Raw genomic sequence first — 22,358 nt, 5'->3', positions numbered from 1 at the left:
GGGGGATTTTGATGCAATGATACCCAAGGCCACGACACGGAGGCGTTGATGTTCTCTCCGGTCTCATAAACAAACGCTTTTGTTGGCCGGCAGCAGCAGGTACCTGAGCGAAGGGCATCGCGTAATCGTTCGATTGCGAGGCAACGTCTACCTACGAAAATCACGCAGCGCGCAGCTCCACCGAGATCATAATAGCGCAAGCTCGGTCGCGTCTGACGTAGAGGGTCTTCTTGGAAGAAAACATAGCTGGACCACTCACATGATACTGACACTGAACATAGGATTGGATATAGAACCAATAGAATGACTTCACTGGTATTTTCTGTCCGTTTTCGACCGATGGGACGCGATGAGGACGGAATAGTAAAAGCGCGCTGGTGAGGATGCGGATCGGATTAGGCTGACACAAAAGAGCGTTCACACCGTGTTTAATTGCGGATTAAACGAGGGCATCAGCCTTGCACAACAAGGAGACAGTTCTTTATTAGCGGGGAGCCAGACGCGCGGCGGGGAACGTTGACAGCATCGCTCGGATGGTGGTGCCGTGGACCGCGCGACTATGTCACTACAGTGCTGGGTGATTGTTCTGGTGGGGCTGATGTCGTACTTCAACCCGGAGAGAGCTCTGGGAGCCCCGCAGAAGGAAGGTGAGCGCGTCGTTCAGATGGCATGATGTTATTGATGCGCTCGATGGGGGGAGGAGGCGATGAGACGCTATATGAATAAAGGTGACAGTCTAATGAGAGTATTTTAGATTTCTGGATGTATGGCAACGCGAATTATTATTTCATAATTCAATCATATCTTTTATAGCTAAGCGTGTCCTTACACTGAGCCCAGGCATCCTGCACTGATGACAATAAAGGTGTCTGGCTGCTATTCTGGTACGCATGTATGATTCTTCATTGTGGGCCTGCAAAACATCTCTCCTCTGTGTAATTTTTTACCTATGGGCCTGAGGTAAATCTTATGTTTTACATAACGCGATTTTCCCTGAATCATCATATGCTCCTGTTTTAGCTAATGTTTGCAGAACTGCATCATCTGCGGCGTATTGTTATGTGATGCGTTATTTTAGCACTATCATGAACACAAATGTGCCAACAGGCCCGCGTGTTTATTTGTGCGCTCTGTTGTATGCAGTATGTGTAACCATATGGTCAAAGAAGGGAACTGCGCACAGGTCCGTGTCTGCCAATGTCTGGCCACTGTTCCTCGAACAATAAAAGGTTATCAGATGAATAATAACACCCTTCATGTTTTCACACGGCTACCCTGCTCATTAGCCTATATATTTCCATAATTCAAGTGGACGAATTCCGCGGGGTGATTCTCGAATGCAAAACGAGTGGTTGTTGTTAATTGCAAGCGTGGCATTTGTGGTAATGATTATGATTTTTAATATGCGTTTACGCGTTATGGATTACTAGCCTATGCATTGATCTTCACCAACACACGTAAATTTCGAGTGTTCTGACATCTTGTGATATTTTGAAATTATGAAAATGTATGATATTCTTCATAAAACGAGAATAAGATAGGTTCCTGACTTCTGAGATATCTATATAAATACATTTTATTTGTACATTTTAATAATCATAATGAGACATTTTTTATTGTTATATGTGACCCTTGACCACAAAACCAGTCATAAGGGTCAATTTTTTTAAATTGAGATTTATACATCATCTCAAAGCTAAATAAGTAAGCTTTTTTCAGATATGTGGTTTGGGATAGGAGAATAATAACTATTTGAAAGACAGGAATCTGAGGGTGCAAAAAAAAAATCTAAATATTGAGAAAATCGCCTGTAAAGTTGTCCAAATTAAGTTCTTAGCAATGCATATTACTAATAAAAAATTAAGTTTTAATATATTTACAGTAGGAAATTTACAAAATATCTTCATGGAACATGATCTTTACCTAATATCCTAATGATTTTTGGCATAAAGGAAAAATCGATAATTTTGACCCATACAGTGTATTTTAGCCTATTGCTACAAATATTGAAATACCTGTTCTACTTAATACTGGTTTTGTGGTCCAAGTCCACATATGATAATACTTGCAATAGTATTAATAATAACAATAACAATTATTGTTGTTGTTAACAATATCTACTAAGTTATCATTGCGAAAATGATATTTAGGTTTCTATTATTTTCCTGAAAAATGTCATCTATAAGCTTAAAATGAGCACAACCTCAATGACCTGTACCGTTTCTACACAGCAGACTTTAATGATTGCTTAGTACTCTGTGACTCCTTTTAAACAGTATTTCCCAGCTTCACTAGGGACCTTGCTGTCAGTCCTGATGTGTCCAAAAATGTCTTTGTGGTGCCTATGCTATTTTAGGAAAACCATGGCCTGTCGCCTCTAAAAGTTACATTATTTTATGCAAATGATTAAGAAATGATCTATTTCTCTTTACATTTTTATAGAATTTTTGATATTCTAAATTCAAGCTGATTTTATTATACGATAGTGTTTATTTTATGACTGAATGAGCTGAATCTCTAGCAATGGCATGTGTGCTAACATTGATGAATAAGCAATGAGGTTTCAAGTCATTTTAGTTTAGTGGATATTCAGTCTTAGCATCGTAATCACAATGCCAAAGGTATTTAACCTCCTTGCCCTCCTCCCCACCTTCTCTTCTCCACAGATGGCTCTCCTAAAACAAACGGCCAAATTGAGGTACAAAGTCAACCTATGGCACCTTTCCTTCTGACCCAGCAACCCTGCAGATACAAGAATCTTTTTCAATAATCCAGTCCCTTCCCTTAAAAAAGGCCCTTCCCCCCAAACAAAACTCCAAATACCTTCCCCTCTTCTTCAATAGTGACGAGTACAAGAAATGTCTTGTATGATGACTCTCTGGTTTCTCTCCTTTGCTTCCCTTAAACCTCAACTCTCAAACCCCTCCCTAAACCCAATCTGAAGGTGATCTATTCTGAGTTCCTCTGCTTTTCTCTGTACTTTCACCCTTTGTGCAATGAAAACACTTCATTGGACTCCTGTGCTATGTTCTGAATGTAACGCTGCCCTTTTCAATTTTTCCCTGTTAGGAATATATACAAGCTCTCTTTCACTCTATCTATCTATCTATCTATCTATCTATCTATCTATCTATCTATCTATCTATCTATCTATCTATCTATCTATCTATCTATCTATCTATCTATCTATCTATCTATCTATCTATCTATCTATCTATCTATCTATCTATCTATCTATCTATCTATCTATCTATCTATCTATCTATCTATCCCTTAGTATTAATAAGGCTGGATATGTAAAACTCTGCCCTCTTTTTTCCCCTCAGTCTCTCTGTCCCGGGACGGCTCTCTCTCTCCGCCCCCTTATGTGATTATTCTCATCTCCTGCTCTGGGCTGGTCTCTTTTGTTCTGTTGCTTCTCACCTGCCTTTGCTGTAAGAGAGGAGGCGTGGGATTCAATGTAAGTCTCTTTGGTGTGTGTTTTTATACATGTGGGTTTATGTGAGATTTTTGCATAAAGTGGGTGTTACTGATATGAATCAGCATGAAACATACGTTTTCTTCTTCATCTGATGGTGGTTAAATATCTTTTTTTGTATATATTCCCACCTCCACATATCTCTTTCAGGAGTTTGATAATGCAGAAGGGGAAGAATGCTCTGGGGCATCCAGCCCTGTTCCTGAGGACAGTCTGTCCTCCTGTCCATCACTACCGGAGGTCTACACGCTTCCACTGCGGGATAAGAACTGCCACAATCTACCAAATGGCACAGGTATACCCAATATACACATTTTGCTCTGTCATGTTCATAGGTGACAAATAAACTGTCAATGTACAGATATATGACTTTCTTTAACACAGTTCTATTGAATCCCACAGACAGCTCGCAATGTTTCCGAAGGCACACTCTCAACTACCTGCAAGAGATTGGAAATGGCTGGTTTGGGAAGGTAGACACATTTAAATTAAAAGATTTTTAATTTCAGGAACAGCTTGGATTGTAACTAACACTAATGGTACCTAAGAAAGGTGTATTATTATAATTTTAGGTCAAAAATTTCTTTACGAATGTTTTTAAGTATGCTGTTTCAGGTAAACATAAAACTGAAAGGAAGTAATTATTGTGTTTTTCTTTCATTTAAAGCGATAGTTCACCCAAAAATGAAAATTCTGTCATTAATTACTCACCCCCGTTGTTCCAAACCCATATGGCCTTTGTTCATCTTCGGGACACAAATTAAAATATTTTTGATGAAATCCGAGAGCTTTCTGACCCTCCATAGAAAGAAAAGCAATTACCACGTTCAAGGCATTAATTTTAATGATGTCCTTACTACCTCTCTGGACCTTGAACGTGTCAGTTGTCTATGCAGAGTCAGAAGGCTCTTGAATTCCATCAAAAATATCTTAATTTGTTTTCTGGAGATGAACGAATGTCTTACGGATTTGGAACGACATGAGGATAAATAATTGATGACAGAATTTAAGTTTTTGGGTGAATTATCCCTTTATGTATGGATATAGACTTGAAACTTTGAGGCTTCTGAATCATTGTGTCATAATATATGTGAATTTAATCATTCTACACTAGCAAGTATTATATCTCTGATCTTAAACGCTTCAAATATGACATTTCAGGCCATGGTCTCATTTTCAGCTGCTTAAAGATCGCTCTTTCTTACTTGATGGCCATCTATAATTACACTGACCTGAATTTGTAGTGTGTTTGACATGTGTGGGTTGTCCTGGTCTGTATATCCTCACTGCACACTTTTATTTTTAGTTCCATGCTACACACTTTCTCTTTCGTTTCCTCTTTTTCATTGATATGGTGTAGTAAACTGGGTTTTTTTTTTTTTGGTATAACTGTTTGATCTGTCTCTGGTAGGTAATCCTGGCTGAGGTGCTGTGTGACTGCAGCTCGTATCAGGCTGTGGTGAAGGAGTTGAGGGTCAGTGCTAGTCCTCTGGAACAGCGGAAGTTCTTGGCAGAGTCCGAGCCGTACAGGTCAGACAATCTGGGTTGCTCTGGCTCCCATTTTGTCTTGCTGATTGTTGTTTTTCCTAGTTATTCTATTTTTTTTTTCTAAAATTATATTAATGGAAATTTCTGCTGCTTTTTATTGAGTCTATTATTCCCCACTTATCTAGCACTCAAATTGCTCATGCGAGCAATGAATTCGCTTATTTTTGTGCGAAGGTTTCATTTGAACACTGGATGTATATGTATACAGCTGAGGTCAAAAGTCTACACCCCCCTTTTAGAATCTGCATTGTTTATTTAGTACTGACCTGAATAAGAGATTGCACATAAAAGATGTTTACATATAGTGCACAAGAGAAAATAATAGTTGAATTTATAAAAATGACCCCATTCAAAAGTTTACATACACTTGATTCTTAATACTATGTTGTTATCTGAATGATTCACAGCTGTGTTTTTTTTTTTTTTTTTGTTTAGTGATAGTTGTTCTTGAGTCTTGAGAACCTTGTTTGTTGTAGACAGTTAGACAACCTGCTGTTCTTCAGAAAAATCCTTCAGGTCCCTCAAATTCTTTGGTTTACCAGCACTTTTGTGTATTTGAACCCTTTCCAACAATGACTGTGTGATTTTGAGATCCATCTTTTCATACTGAAGACAACTGAGGGACTCATATGCAACTATTACAGAAGGTTCAAACACTCACTGATGCTTCAGAAGGAAAAACCCAGCATTAAGAGCTAGGGGGTGAAACATTTTGAATTTGAAGATAATGGTAAATTTAACTTTTTTTGTCTTCTGGGAAACGTGTAACTATTGTCTGCAGCCTCTGAAGGGCAGTACTAAATGAAAAAATATATATTTAGGCAAAATAAGAAAAATGTACGAATCTCCATTCTGTTCAAAAGTTTTCACCCCCAGCTCATAATGGATGGTGTTTCCTTCTGGAGCAATTGAACCTTCTGCAATAGTTGCATACGAGTCCCTCAGTTGTCTTCGGTATGAAAAGATGTATCTCAAAATCATACAGTAATTGTTGGAAAGGGTTTAAATACACAAAAATGCTGGAAAATCAAAGAATTTGTGGGACCTGAAGGATTTTTCTGAAGAACAGCAGGCAGTTTAACTGTTCAGGACAAACAAGGGACTCATAAACAACTATCACTAAACAAAAAAACACAGCTGTGGTTCATTCAGGTAACAACAAAGAATCAAGTGTATGTAAACTTTTGAACAGGGTCATTTTATAAATAGCCTAGCTATAACTATTATTTTCTCTTGTGGACTATATGTAAATGTCTTTTATGTGAAATCTCTTATTCAGGTCAGTACTAAATTAACAATGCCATGCATTTTGTATGATCCCTCTTATTTTGGTCAAATAATGAACATTTTGCAGATTCTGAAAGGGGGGTGTAAAATTTTGACCTCAACTGTATATAAACAGATGATGTGTATGGCCCCAGATGGGCTCAGGAATGCTAAGCAACATCTCCCTTTCTCTTCTCTATCTCACCCTGTTTAACGTATGTTTACAAGAACATTGACAACACAGCTAATCTTTATTGATTTGTTTTTCTCATCTCACAGAAGTCTTCAGCATCCGAATATTCTGCAGTGTTTGGGCCAATGCAGTGAGAGCATTCCTTTCCTCCTGGTAATGGAGTTTTGCCAACTGGTGAGAACTCAAATTTGGACATTGAGACCAATTTCGAGAAAAACTTTTGTAGAGAAAACAATTACTGCCTTGGGTGATGTGTTCGTCTCTTATTGGTAGTTCAAAAAAATATAGTAAATAGGGCTCATTCATGAATCACTGGCACATTCAGTTAATTGAAGCAATTTATGTAAGAATGGATTTATGATGTATTGGATTAGTTTCTGAATTAATTATGAATGTTTCATGAACAAGGCACATTGTGTACTCAAGGGACTGGAATAAATTTAAATATACCAGTTCATTGTGTAATCATAAAATGTCTTTGCACTTTTAATTAGGCAAAGATTTTCTGCATTTTAATTTTTTTGTGTCTGTATCTACAGGGTGACCTGAAGAGGTATTTAAGAGCTCAGAGGAAGTCTGATGGGATGACCCCTGACCTGTTAAACAGAGACCTCTTGACCTTACAGCGAATGGCATATGAGATCACCTCAGGTCTCTTGCATCTCCATGAAAACAATTACATTCACAGGTAAGACTGATGAAATCTTTAACTTTAGACATGTTCAGGATCATGTGACTGACAAGATATTAAAAATTATGATCCCGTTTTCTATTTGTGTGTTGTTTTCCAGTGATTTGGCACTGAGGAATTGCCTCCTTACTTCAGATCTTACTGTTCGGATTGGAGACTATGGCCTCTCGCACAATCAATATAAGGTACTTAAACAATTACTAAACATCATTCCGCTTCAAACAGACTTTATAGAGCAGGACCTCAATCAATCGGGTTTAGGTTCTTTTGAGTTTTTTCTGTTCACCACAGAGGATGATTTGTCAGTATTTGAAACAAATATTTCATATTGCATAATCAGCATATAGCTCTTTTTTTAAACTTTGATAATGTGGTTTTCCATATTTTACACAAACAGGAGGATTACTATCTAACCCCAGATAAACTGTGGATACCTCTCCGCTGGATTGCTCCTGAACTTCTGGAGGAGTTTCGCGGGAATCTGATTGTCACTGATCAAACCAAAACCAGCAATGTGTGGTATGGAAAATTATAGACAAATGTATTTATAATTAAATGGAAACCAATAATAGCACAGAATTTTAAAAAAAGTCATTAATGGACTTTGATACCATTTAATAAAATACAGTTGAAGTCAAAAGTTTACATACACCTTGCAGAATCTGCAAAATGTTAATTATTTTACCAAAATAAGAGGGATCATACAAAATGCATGTTTTTTTTTTATTTAGTACTGACCTGAATAACATATTTCACATGAAAGACGTTTACATATTGTCCACAAGTGAAAATAATAGTATTGTTACCTGAATGATCCACAGCTGTGTTTTGTTTTTTTGGTTAGTGATAGTTGTTCAAACAAGTCCCTTAACAGTTAAACTGTCCACTGTTCTTCAGAAAAATCCTTCAGGTCCCACAAATTCTTTGGTTTTTCAGTATTTTTGTGCATTTGAACCCTTCTCAATGTAGGATTTTGAGATCCATCTTTTCACACTGAGGACAACTGAGGGACTCAAATGCAACTATTACAGTAGGCCTCTGATCTTCAAATTCAAAAAGTTTTCACCCCTGGCTCTTAAAGCATTGTGTTTCCTTCTGAAGCATCAGTGAATGTTTGAACCTTGAACCTATTAAACAGAATAGTTTCATATGAGTCCCTCAGTTGTCCTCAGTGTGTATGTAAACTTGAAGGGGGTCATTTTAATATATTCAACTATTATGTTTTTTAGGTGAAATATGTTATACAGGTCAATACTAAATAAAAACAATAACATGCATTTTGTATGATCCCTCTTATTTTGGTAAAATAATTACCATCTTGCAAATGTTTGCAAAACTCTTGGTTTTCCTAAACTTTAACCACTTTTACCCTTATATCAAAACTAACAGGTCTCTGGGTGTTGTGATATGGGAACTGTTTGAATTTGGGGCTCAGCCGCACAGACACCTGAGCGATGAAGAGGTTCTCACCTTTGTCATCAGGGAACGACAGATCACTCTGGCTCAACCCCGCCTCAAACTCGCTCATGCAGACTATTGGTCAGTATTTTTAATGGATTTAATTAGATGAAACTGTGTCTGAACATAGAGGCAGATATGGAACACAGATTCATCTCCAAGATGTTTTACACCTAGTGAAATAGTACTTGTGACTTTGATTGATGTTTTCTGGTAAAAAGTCTTCTAAAATAAAAAACCTATGAATCTTTAATGGATCAATGGACAATTTTTCTAAATAAAGCAAAATATGTAGTATATAATGTCATACTAATACATGAACTCTGTATTTCATTAGGTATGAGGTCATGCAGTCGTGCTGGCTACCTCCATCCCAGCGACCAACGGTCAACAAAGTCTTCCTCCTCCTCTCCTCTCTCCTTGCTGCAGAACAAGGAAATCGGAAGAATGCTAGAAGGGATGAGGATGAGGAGGATTATGATGAAGACAGTGAAGAAGGAAGGAGAGGAGAAAGTGACGAGTCATTCGAAAGACGATGGGATGCCCTCCGGCCCCCAGCTTTTCAGTCAGCCGCGCACAAACTAATGAGGGAGAGAGAATATGGGAGGGAGGATGGCTGCCTCAGAGAAAATGGAAACTCCTTTCCTCTTTTGGACCCTGTGGACAATATGATCACTCCTACATCTGAGCTAGATGACATCCTTACTGTAACAGAAACCAGCAAAGGGTTAAACTTTGAATACTTCTGGGAAAAAGCCCATGGCAGGAGAGGGTACAAACCACTTCCTCCACCTCAACCAATACCAACACCCAATTCTGGCCACAGGCAAACCTTGGACACACCCACTGTCGTCCCTGTGATCAGTGCCCGCAGCCCTTCACTGGCCAGCGAGTATTACATTCGCCTAGAAGAGCATACCCCCCAGGATAAGTCTCCTAGTCTAGGAAAAGGACGCTTGTTTAAAAAAAATTCAATGTGTCCTGGAGATCTGGAGCTGGTTGAGCTTCAAACAGGGACTACTGGAAAAGACAGACCAGGTTTCAAACAGCAAGATGGCTTTGCAAGAGGCACCTCTCAGACTGTTAGATCCAGCGAGGTAAAGGTTATGGTTCCAAACACTGGCTTGGTGGAGTTTAGTACGGAGAGCTGCAACCGAGTGACGGATTATGCTGTTATAGACATTGGTGAAGCAAACCTAAAGTCACTCGGTCCTCAAGCACCCATCCTCCCGCCTAAACCTCGTTCAATGTCCATGTCCTCTGGCAGTCATCTACACTCACGTCCCCTACCTGCTCCTCCGCTAGGTTACGCAAGAACATACGGGTTAGACATCTACCCTGGATCCTCGTTCCCAACGGGCAAAGTTGAAACCTCTGATTCTTTACTAATGAGTTCACTGTCAAAAGCCAATTTTGACCATTTGGGCATAAATCGCACTCATCAGACACTACCCCCATCTCCGTCACTCTCTCCTTCTATTCCACCATCTTCTGGTAGTCACTCCATGTTTCTCCCACCTCAAACCTATCCTCCACCTCTCCCTCCCCACTATAGACTCCAAAAGGGTTCAAATTACTCTTCAGAGACGTATTCTAGATACAATGCGATGCACTTACAAAGAGACCCACTAAGCTGTGACCATACTGATGAGAGAAATGCTGACAAAGGCATGACACGGTCTCAGTCTTTGTATAATTCAAGAGATGGTCCAGAGACATACACCACATACATGACTCGATCCCAGTCCACAATTCCAAAAATTGAGAGAACGTCATCCTCAAGTCCAGAATTCTCAAAGGATGATGATGATGATGATGATGATGATTCACCTTTCATGTCACCACATAGATCCACCAGTGCAACAACTATTCAGCACACCAACCTGGTTGATGAACCAGACCCAGCTACGTCTGAGCTTTTCTCAAGGGGAATGAAGCGAACACAATCCCGCCTTGCCACCATCCTGCCAGCCATATGGAGAGAAGATGCGGTCATGCAACGTGAGCGAGTTGCAGCCGCTAGGAAATCTCCAATACATTTGTTTCTGACTGAGATATCCAATGACTCCGTAGACATGAAAGATGGAGAAAGCTCATGGGCACGAGAAAATGATGGAAGGAGAGAAAAAGGAATGCGGAGATCCCAGTCTCTTCTCTCAGATCTTGACTCGTCCTCACAGGCTTGGGCCTCAGACAAAGACTTCCTGCCTGGGTATGAAGGCAGTGCCAAAAAGAGAGATTTGTTTCTCACAGAGATTGAGACATCTGTGTCAGATTGTGAGGATGCATATGATGGCGAAGGTGGCACCCCGGTTTCCAGATTTGGAACTACTCCTCATCCTTTTGCACATCCCTCAGATTTGCCAGCGTATGCAGAAGCTGAAGAGGCTTTTTCATCAGGGATGAAGAAGTCTCATTCCCTGCTTTCTGAAGTCTCCAATGAGAGTGTTGAACCTGAGCTGAAGAAAGGGGAAATGACGAGAGAGGAATTCCTAAAAGAGATTCAATCTGCTGAAACATTTCTAACTGAAATCATTACAAGGCAACGCAAAATGGAAGAGAGTGTATCACCTGCTCCATTGTCTCCTGAGTATGAGTCAATATGCATTGACCCAGAATCGTCTCAGACAATACAGTTTGAATCAGCAAGAGCAGGAAAGGCGCCAGGTGACACAAAAGAAGCAATTTATGCTCAAGTCACCAAGCGAGCGAAAAGGAGTGAAATAAAAGTTGCTATGCGCCCAGAAATTCCAGTACTTCAGATTGCATCTGAGTTACAAAATCTTGAATCAGCTCAGAAATCAAGTCCAGCCAGCCACTTTTCACCTAAAATACAGCTAGAGATAAATTCCCTTAATGATTTTCTACCCTCAGAAGTAATGCCTAAAAATGGACCTCTGCTGGAGCAGATATCTCCCATTATAAAAGAGAAACAAAATTCTCAAGAGTCTCATAATCAGCACGACTATGTAAGTGAAAGTCCAGTAGAACCCAGGAATACACACAATGGTTCAGTGAGTTGTGACAAAAATCAAATTACTGATGATATGCAAATTGGAAGTGTAGAGGAAAATTATTTGAAGGGCATGTTTGTTCAGGCCAATGAACTAATGCAGGAAAACAATTACAGTGTTACAATTGGCATCGAGGTGATGACATCAAATGCAACATTTGAAGAAAATATACACAATGAGAAACTGCCAGAACATCCAAACCAAAGGCCAAAAGAATCTACTTTCCTTGATCCTTCACAAAACAGTAATTCAATTTGTGACACAGACTCCACAAATGAGAGGGAATACAGTTCAGATGAGAGTCAAGACTGCCCCACTGCCAACTTGCAAATAGAGACATCCCCTAAATCCCTTGAACAAACCTCTTTACTCGACAAGGAAACTAGTTCAAGGACGGGGTGTCATGATAAAGATGTGAAAACAGCAAAAGAGCAAATACTCCCAAGTGACTCTTCGCTCTTCTTGAATGAATCAAGTACAGATGTGTTCCACTCGTCTATGGTGCATGAACCCAACTCTGATCAGTCACTTTCCACCATGACCCCCTCCGATTCTGTCTTGTCACCTTTGACCTCTAGTTCACTGGATTGTCTCACACCTGGAGAATCCTGGTTGGGTGGAGAAAGCGGTGGATGGAGAGCCCTGGGAACGGAAACACCACACCGGGATTCTGCCTACTTCTCCGACAGTGACTTGGATGGTGGAGAGGGTTTAGGCAGAAGAGGCACCGATGTACTTGGCCCTTCTCGTCCAGGTGGCGTTCGAACAGGAGAGCGAGGAATACTGATGGGAATTGAGGAAAAGATTGAGGATGAAGGACTACTGGAGAAATTAGAAAAGGAAGTGGAGATGAAACAAGACATGCAGAAATTGTGGGATTCAAATGAGAAAGCTTTTGTAGAGAAGGGTCTCATACAAGGTGCTGTCATTTCAGGAGATTCTCAGAGTGAATGCAATGCTGAGTTTATTGCCAGGTTTTTCTCTAATGGAGAGGATGAGCCAAATAAGGAAGTTCAATTTAGCAACAGTTCCCTCAACATCCAAAACTCCCCTCTAGTTAAAAATAGTGAGCTGGTCATGTCTCACACATTTTCAAAAGAAAGAATGCTTCACAATTCAGGTGATACAGATCTTAGACTGCTTGCTGACATAGACTCACAGCCTCAAAAACCCATTTCTGGACCAGGTTGTCAAGAGGAACTCATTGAACATTGTTCGTATTTGCAAACAACAAAGTATAAAGAGGCACGCTGTACATCACCTGAATTTCCAAATGATGAACAGTCATCAGACAAAAGTAAATCCAGGTTATCGCGGTTTTACAGCTTACAGTCTGATTATTCTAAATGCATCATCAGCCCTGAGCTAAACACAAAGCACAGCAGTGATGACACCAAATGCGGCCTGACCCAGTTAATCTGGTCTGAGACGAAGGCTGAACAACCTACAGAAGAGGAAAAAAGTAAGCTTGATATCCAAGATACAGATGCAAATGAACTAGGTTTGAGAAACCTCACATATTCAGAAGAGAGTGAGGATGAACAAGCAAAAGAGAGGTCTGAAAGTCAGCTTGCGGTTGGGGAACTCTGTTTCACTATCAAGGAATCCCCCCAAAATGCGGCAGATGAGAATGCCAGCAGTATGGAGATCTCAAAAGACGAGCGCTCTGATGAATTTGGCAGCGGTGCCTCAGTAGGTCTTGAACTTAAGGAGAAGGAGTTGTGGAGTGCCCTTGAGGAAGATTACAGTACGGAGGAGACTATGAGAGGGGAATTCAACTGCCAAACATTTCAACAAGGAGAACTTCACCTTTGGCCTGTGGAAAATGACCAGTGGGCTGCAGCCGAAGCTCGAACACCAGAAGCAGGGCTTGGATCGGAGCTCTTCCCCAGTTTTGGAAAAAAGGCCTGGGGGGAGGAGGAACATTTAGTGGTGAGTCATGAATTTTGGGAATCTGAAGCAAACGATGAGCTCGCAGATAGTGAGTCTCATCCCTCTACTCAGAGAATATGTGAAGATGCATTTAATGATGAAAAGATAGGACAGTCTGATTATCCTCCACCTGAGAGGTTGATCCTTTCTATTGAAGCTCAGGAGGCAATTGTAGAAAGGCTCGACTTTCAGCAGGAGGAGAACATGGAAAATCCAGACATGGAGAATGGAACACCAGAGAGCTATTCTAGCAATATAAAAATGGAAGTTGAGAATCTGGAGAACCCAGAGCTGGAGGCACCTGTACAACACAGACCTGTTGAGGTGGTGATTGATACCCAGAATTCTGAGACATGTTTACAACATTGTGTGGGAGGTGAATTGTTTGGGGATAAAGATAATAAAGAGTTTGACAGTCATGAAAACATAGTGGGTGTAAGAGGTTGTATGACTCACTCTCTCTCATTTTCTATTACAAATGCTTCAACTGATGAGCTGGAGCCTCTTTCTAGTCATGATGTTTCTAACAATGTACAAAGGGACCAAACCGAAGCCGCATGGGCACTCAAGACTGAGGCAAGCAAAATGTTGGTTGCAGCCCTTGAAGACCCTCAAACTTGCACAATAGATATGTCAAACGCAACCACTAACTTAGCTGACAGTTCTCACATCATTCCAGTGTATCCAGAGTGTCTCAGCACAGAAACTGTTGACAGTAATCACTGTCCTGCCACAATCAGTGATGTGTTTTTTGAAAAAGAAAGATCAGGTTCTCCATCTTGCCCAAGTCTCACCACTAGCACCGATCCAGAGCCATGCAAGATTCATAGTAGCAACGTTCAGTGTTCAGCCCCTGCACTGATTTCAATGGACCTTTCTGAATGTGCTGCATCCCCACATGCAGAAGGCCCAAGTAGTTTTCCGAATACAGTACACCACATAGAAATCAAAACAAGTTCAAGTCAGTTCTGTTCTATGGATCAAACATCTACTAAAGGACATGAGGAGCCATCTGACTGTTCTGATGTTAACTGTTTAGATCAGTCTCCTGAAGAACTTGCCACAAGTACCACCACTCACAGCAAAGGTATCACTGCAAACCTGGGACAAAAACTGCACACGTCCCTCGTGCAAGAAAACCACATTCACCCAGAATCAAATGCTGTGGACGACAGAAATAGCTTGTCCCAGAAAGCGGCCCATCCACCTCTCTCCCAGTGTTCTCTGAACTCCATCCCTGAGTTGTTGATCTCTGAGTGGAAGGACTTGGATGAGGAGCCTCTGGAGGATTTTGAAAAACTGGAGCAACTGTGCTGCATTTCTGGGGATGAAGAGACCCTTGGAGATCTGTTTTTAGGAAACTTAGATCTGCTTGAATCTTTGAAGAAAACTCCAGAGCAAAGAACGAGCAGTGCCAGTGGCATAATAAACCAGCATGACTCAGCAGATGCAGAGGGGAAGACGAGAGTAGAGCTAAAAGAGGAAGTTGACGGGATATCGAAAAGTACCACGGCTGTCTTGCAACAGTCAGAGCAGTATGAAAACATTTCACCAAATTTCCCAGGAGAAGCTCAGCAGCAGTCAGGGGAGAAGGGAATGGGAAAGCATGTGCCAACGCCTCTGTCACCATGCAATTCTACAGATGGTTCCAAAGGGCAGAGGTCACTCTCAAAAATGCAAGCAAAAAATGGACTGATGATGCAGGTGAGTAAAAATGACTGTGACCTGTACACTAATGATGCTCTGCTATTTCTAAAATATTATGTCTATAAATATTCTGTATTTTTTTAGGTTTGTGAGGAAAGACTTCAGTACTCTCTCAGTGAAAATGTTAAAACCAATGTCCTGTGGGGGTCTACAGTTAGTGACAGCGTGATTCTACACCCTTGGGGAGCCTCTACAACTTCGTCCTCTGAAGAAAATGTTGCAAGCAAAGATTTCCAAGAAAATGAGAGGTGTGGTTATACTCCAGAAATACTACAAAATAGGTTAAAAAACAGCAATATTCTAAGTTCACTTCCAGAATAAAAATGTCCTGATAATTTACTCACCCCTACGTCATCCAAGATGTTCATGTCTTTCTTTATTCAGTGATAAAGGAATTAAGGTTTTTGAGGAAAACGTTCCAGGATTTTTCTCCATAGAGTGGACTTCAGTGGTGGCCAACAGGTTGAAGATCCAAATGCAGTTTCAGTGCAGCTTCAAAGGGCTCTTCCCAGTTGAGGAATAAGGGTCTAATCTAGCGAACTGATCAATCATTTTCTAAAATAATAAAAAATGTATATACTTTTTAACCATGGAATGTTTTACTCAAAAACCTAATTTCTTTTCCACTAAAGAATGAATGACATGATCATCTTGGATGACATAGGGGTGAGTAAACTGTAAACTTTTTATTCTGGAATTGAACTAATCTTTTAATGTGATGTCATCCTGGCATTTAATGTAACCACCGTTTTTGCTTTCAAATTAATTTCAACTAAATGCATTTCTCGGTTAAAGAAGGTAAAAACCAGACTTCATCTTGGTGTAAATTATTTATCTTAGCAGCAAAGAGGAGACCCCACCCTCCTCTCCCTCGATGTCTCTGAGTGAACCTGCTGAAGCACAGACAGAAGAAATGACTGTGCTTGAACAGCCTGAGGTTACACCTTCACTGCCAGCTGCAAATCAAGCTATGAAAGGTACTGTCAACTGAAAGCACTCAACAATTTCATTTGAATTTGTTAACGTCAGTTTTTTTAAAAACATGTTTTTAAATTTTAAATATTTTTGGCCAAATGAACCAAAAATGAAAACCAAAGTATTTAAAAAGTTATTATTTTAAAGATGATTTTATTCATTTAATTTAACCATTTTGCTAATTTTATCACGTCGCATAAATCATTATGAGAGGTTGATATATATACACTGGCATTCAAAAGTTTGGGATCAGTAAGATTTTTAATGATTTTTAAAGACGTTTCTTATGCTCATCAAGGCTGCATTTATTTGATCAAAAATACAGAAAAAAAAATTATATTGTGAAATATTATTTCAATTTAAAATAACTGTTTTCTATGTGAATATATTTTAAAATGTAATTTATTCCTGTGATACAAAGCTGAATTTTCACCATCATCACTCCATTCTTCAGTGTCACATGATCTTTTAGAAATCATTCATCATTCTGATATGCTGATTTATTATCAATGTTGAAAACAGTTGTGCTGCTTAATATTTTGTTGGAACCTGTTTTTTTTTTTTTCTAGGATTCTTTAACAAATAAAAAGTTGAAAAGAACAGCATTTATTTAAAATAAACTACCATTTAAAAGTTTGGGGTCAGTAAAAAATTTTTTGAAAGAAATAAATACTTTTAAATACCTATTGACCAAGGATGTGTTAAATTAATAAAAAGTGATGGCAAAGACTTATATTGCTAGAAAAGATTTATATTTTTAATAAATGCTGTTATTTTTTTTATCTTTTATTCATCAAGAATCCTGAAAAAAAGAATCACAGGTTCCCAAAAAAATACAGCAGTAACTATTCAGCATATTAGAATGATTTTTGAAGAATCATGTGACACTGAAAACTGAAATAATGGCATAAATTATGTTTTTAATAGGGCCGGGACTCGATTAAAAAATTTAATCTAATTAATTAGAGGCTTTGTAATTAATTAATCGAAATTAATCGCATTTTAATCGCATATAAATATTTGACCTGAGAACAGTGAGAAGTAAGATTTTTACATGGATTTTTAGTATACCATTGAATAATGACTGAATACATAAGCTTAGCAACAAAATATTGTTTATTTTTGTTCAACCAAGTCCAACAGACCAGTGCAATATTGCCATTAAGTGTAGCAAGAGGCACGTTCTTTAACGAGTCTTTCATTCAGAGAACTCTGCTCTTGTGTTTGCTTAATTATGCATTTAAACGTTAATGACCAAACCTATCGTTATAAATGTTGCTGCACATGGAATATAACGCGGATAACATTTAAAAAATATTTTTTATCAGGTTACACACTGATTATTTATCACTCAAACCCCTTTCTCTACCTGTCCGTTGGTCGCGCATATCCTCCATGTTTGTAGTTTTTTAACACTTTTTATGCGTGTTTGTAGTTCTAATCGAATCCTCGTTCACGGCGCAGAGTGTTGCGGGCAATATTAGCCGTTAAGAGTGTGCATTGATCGTTAAGTAGTAGACCATCCGGGAATCTTTGGAATACTTTTTTTAAACATACTACGATTTGGGACATACAATACTATTTAGGACGGATCAGCTTGTCTGAACGCTAGTTGGTGCTCCAGTATAATCGGTCCGCCGAATCTCATCCAGTGAGAAACGTTCCGCGGTGCAAAAAATTAAAAATTTTTAACGCGTTATTTTTGTGTAATTAATTAATCTAAATTAACGCGTTAAAGTCCCGGCCCTAGTTTTTAACTATATTAATATAGAACACCATTTTTTTAAACTGTAATCATATTTCACAATATAAATTTTTTTTGGATTAAATGGATTTTGATCATGTAAATGCAGCCTTGTTAAGCATATAAGAATTTTTTTTAAAAACATTAAAAATCTTACTAATCCCAAACTTTTGAGCGGCAGTGTATATATATACATATGCACAAACACACACATTTATACCACGATTTTCTTTTATATTTATCTTTCATCTCTTCATCTGTACCATCATCCCATTTCAGCTAAGCTGGCCCGTCTCTCCTTATCCCTCCCTCCGCTCGCTCTCTCTCTTCCTCTCTCGCCAAATGCCAAAGGAGGATTCTGGGAAGGGGGAGAGCACAGAGGGGGAAGGAGGAGGGTTGCTTCAACAGGTAGCGATCCAGATGAAGATGAAGAAGAGGAACAGGAGGATGAGTCTCCCAGGCGCGTCATCGTTGTCACGGAAACAGATGTTGACAAGAGAGTGGGTTTGCGTAGCTTGTTGAAATCACCAAAGGAGCCCGTGGACAAAGAGAACCGCGACCGTGGGAGGAATGTGTCATTTTTTGATGATGTCACCGTCTATTTATTCGATCAGGTACGTCAAGGGTGTTATACAGAAAAAGCAACAAGTACCTTCAGCTGCAAGGTTTCACACTGTTAAACGTTGTCTGTTCATGTCAGGAAACTCCGACCAATGAACTGAGCTCTGGATCTAGTTCATCTCCCCACGGAAAGGCCCCGAACACTGATGGTTTTGGTAAGTGTATTCAGCAGATGATATGCTTATTTGGACTTGATTTGCATAATGCAAATAAGGGAGAGTGGGGTAAGAAGAGACATTTTTTACTTATGTGGTCCTCAAGATAAGGGAAAATGAGGCAGAAGAACAATGAAAGTATCTAAAGTAATGTCAGGAGGTTTCCTATCGTTTCAAATGATCAGAATGTATCTATGACAAAGGGTTCTAAAAATATGGTTTCTTATAAAAACGTTAGGTTAGGGGTAAGTTGACCCGAGTCAGGGGGTAGGCTAAGATGAAAATTGATCATTGACTGAATCTGATTCAGACCCATGTGAAGTTTTAAATATAATTTACCTTTAAAAACTTAATAATCAAATTTTATTTTACAAACAGTCATATTTAATTTCTTAAGGCTAACTTAAACAAAGGAAAACCAATCAAATTAAGTTTAATTTTCAATTGTTTGCATTTCTGAAACAATGTGTTGAACACCTTCCCAAAAACAGACTAAACAGAGAGTTTGTTGAGTAAAATTAAATACAAACTGAATTAGAATGAAGGAATAAATGTCACTGAAACTAATAAAGATTTTAGTCAAAAGATTCTTGGCATGGCAGCTTTTCTGTAATGTCAAACCGGCCATTAGGGACTACAGGTAGAAAGAAATATTTGATTATAATGTGAAGAGGTCTCAGAGAAGAATTTAGTGCACTATCCCTTTCAAATAAACTACAAATAATATCTGTATGATGATATAACTAAACCAGTTGCGTAATATTACATTAAAATACCAGTTTATGCTTCAGAGATTTAACGTAACTTCAGTGCCTTATGGTGGGGTAAGTAAAAGTGCTGGCTCAACTTACCCCATTGGTCCTATAGATGGCATTTTGGGAAAAAACTAGCTAGCTTACCAATTCAGGCTAATATTTGATTTGCATGGTTTTATTTGTTTATAAATCACCTATATGCATCATAAATATTTTTAGACCTGGATAAATTTGTTTTGATGTAACCAAAAACAGCCAAAGACAAAAAAGTTTTTGGAGTAAATGGGTGCCTTTCTCTTCTCCCATGTGTTTTTCCATTTTCGCAGTCTGGCAGAAATGATGTGTGATTCCAAAATACATGGTCACATGGTCAAATGAGAGTAAAAGTGTTCAGTTGCCAAGATTCAGGGGGTGGGCCAACTAACCCACTGGCCCAACTTACCCCACTCTTTAATGTTTTTTAAAGAAGTCTCTTCTGCTCACCAAGCCTGCATTTATTTGATCCAAAGTACAGCAAAAACAGTAAAATTGTGAAATATTTTTACTATTTAAAATAACGGTTTTCTATTTGAATATATTTTAAAATTATTTTATTCCCGTGATTTCAAAGCTGAATTTTAGCATCATTACTCCAGTTACATGATCCTTCAGAAATCATTCTAATATTCTGATTTGCTGCTCAAAACATTTTTATTATTATTATTATGCTGAAAACAGATGAGTAGAATTTCAGGTTTCTTTGACAAATAGAAAGTTTAGAAGAACAGCATTTATCTGAAATAGAAATCTTTTGTAACATTATAATCTCTTATAATGTCTTTTGATCAATTTAAACCATCTTTGGTAAATAAAAGTATTCATTTCTATAATTTCTTTCCCCCCAAAATTGAATTAAATGATACTGACTCCAAGCTATTAAATAGTATAGTGTATAATGTTACATAAGCTGATCTTTGGATCTTTCTATTCATCAATGTTTTAAATATTGATAATAATAATAATTCAAAAATACTTAAACAGCAAATCAGCATCTTAGAATGATTTCTGAAGGATCATGTGACACTGAAGACGGAGTAATAATGCTGAAAATGTAGCTTTGATCACAGGAATGATTTACATTTTAAAATATATTCAAATAGAAGGCAGTTATTTTGAATAGTAAAATAAAAAATATTTCACAATATCACTAGAATTCTACACATCATCTTACTCTTCATCTTCATTCTACTTCATCACATTATTTTTTTTTTCAGGATCAGGCAGCCACAAGGCATCAAAAAGTAAAGACCACGTAGTGAAGGCAAGATCTCCAACCGGAGTAACTTCCGGCTCATCATCACGGTTTACAGTGAGCCCTGCCGATGACCCACATTTAGTGTGACATACTACTGTTCCCTAAACGCCTGGACAAAATGTACCCCCCTGGAGTGATTGAGTGGCCCCCATTGTCATCGGTAACTATGACGACTCCTGGAGGTTATTTTTATAACTGCAAGAAAAAGAAGGACTCCCGTTTCAAAAGGCTGGAGGCAGTCCAGGTTTTACTCACTGCAGCAGCTGGAGTGGTAAATCCACACATAGAAAGTACCTTCCAAACAGCCCAAATCCTTGGAGTAATGTAAAATCTGACATGTACTTTTCGGCTATGCAATGGGAGTCTTATTATGTACCAGCTTAACTGTTCTATTTTCATGGCTTCTTGAAGTACGTTTGTATTTTATTCCCCTTAAATGAAGGGGACGCACTTTCTCTGACCAGTACCTGTCTATTTGTGAGCTTAGACATATTGCCATTGTAAATTTGTTCTCATTGCAGTCAGACATCCTTGTAGTTTGTGGTTGAGGAGGGAGCCGTCTCTTTCCGGATCACAGCAGTGCAGTTCTCATTTAGCATTTGTACAAACTGAAAACGAAATTGCAACAGAATGCAAAACTCATTTTAAAACCATTTATTTTAAATGTATTCTTAGAATGCACGAAAAAATAAAACTGCAACTAACTGTTATGTTTTATACTGTATTTTTTATTGCAGATGTTATTTATTTCTGTATCTAATTTGTTTATTTATTCTGCGTTTGTTTTTTTATTTAAATATGTTTGTCTGTTGGCCTAATTCACTTTATAAGTTTAGGTATCCTGTATATTTACTTTGTATCAAATTATTTTGGATTCATGGCGTTTGCCGTTTAATCCTATCGATAACCGCCTCAACAAGCATATAACTTTGCATAGGTACAAACACTTTGAAATGTTTTCCTAATTTAGCTATTTCTAGATGTCAGTCTGTATCTAGTTGTCCTATGATGTGTCTCTACGCAGGTGTTATTTTCTAATAATGTATTTGACATTAGCCTTTTCTTTAGTTATTTTGAAGCAGTAATTATTGCTTGGCATGAAAAAAAGAGAAATCAGCATACATATTATTAATTGACTTATTATTCATTCATTTTTAGTTCTCAATCTTATCGTTCATGCAATGTCTGAGGTAATCAAGATCATGACATCACGTTCAGCATCTGTTTCATTTAGAGGTTTCATATTATGCTGTAAGGTAAAGATGAGGGAGTGAAAATAACATGGAAACTGTGAAACATTTATTGAACTGTTTGATGACAATAAATTGTTCTGTCTTATAATATCTTCTGTGTGACATTTTACTTTACTAAGCTTGTTTTGCAATAATATTTTAGTGCATTTTTCCTTAATGTAGCTAAAACTGGCATAAAATAAAGCTTAGTATTATGAAATGTGACCCTGGACCACAAAACCAGTCATAAGTTGCACGGGTATATTTGTAGCAATAGCCAACAATACATTGTATG

The 22,358-nt window shown here is 38.4% G+C and overlaps 1 protein-coding gene across 1 annotated transcript; it reads left to right on the top strand.

Moving 5' to 3' along the window:
• The first annotated feature begins 559 nt into the window (after positions 1–559).
• lmtk3 (lemur tyrosine kinase 3) lies at positions 560–22,174 on the top strand. Its single transcript, XM_073847772.1, has 16 exons — positions 560–647; positions 3,327–3,460; positions 3,629–3,800; positions 3,881–3,951; positions 4,890–5,008; positions 6,572–6,659; positions 7,025–7,173; positions 7,277–7,361; positions 7,574–7,695; positions 8,566–8,715; positions 8,972–15,284; positions 15,372–15,535; positions 16,128–16,264; positions 18,286–18,620; positions 18,707–18,782; positions 20,791–22,174. The coding sequence occupies exons 1-16, from the start codon at positions 560–562 to the stop codon at positions 20,916–20,918; spliced, it is 8,331 nt and encodes a 2,776-aa protein (XP_073703873.1). The 3' UTR covers positions 20,919–22,174.
• The last annotated feature ends 184 nt before the right edge of the window (positions 22,175–22,358 follow it).

Source organism: Garra rufa, chromosome 9 (assembly GCF_049309525.1).
Source record: "Garra rufa chromosome 9, GarRuf1.0, whole genome shotgun sequence".
NCBI classification, from domain to species: domain Eukaryota; kingdom Metazoa; phylum Chordata; class Actinopteri; order Cypriniformes; family Cyprinidae; genus Garra; species Garra rufa.
The sequence above is the reverse complement of the archived record's forward strand: the minus strand, read 5'-3'. Positions and strand labels throughout refer to the sequence as shown.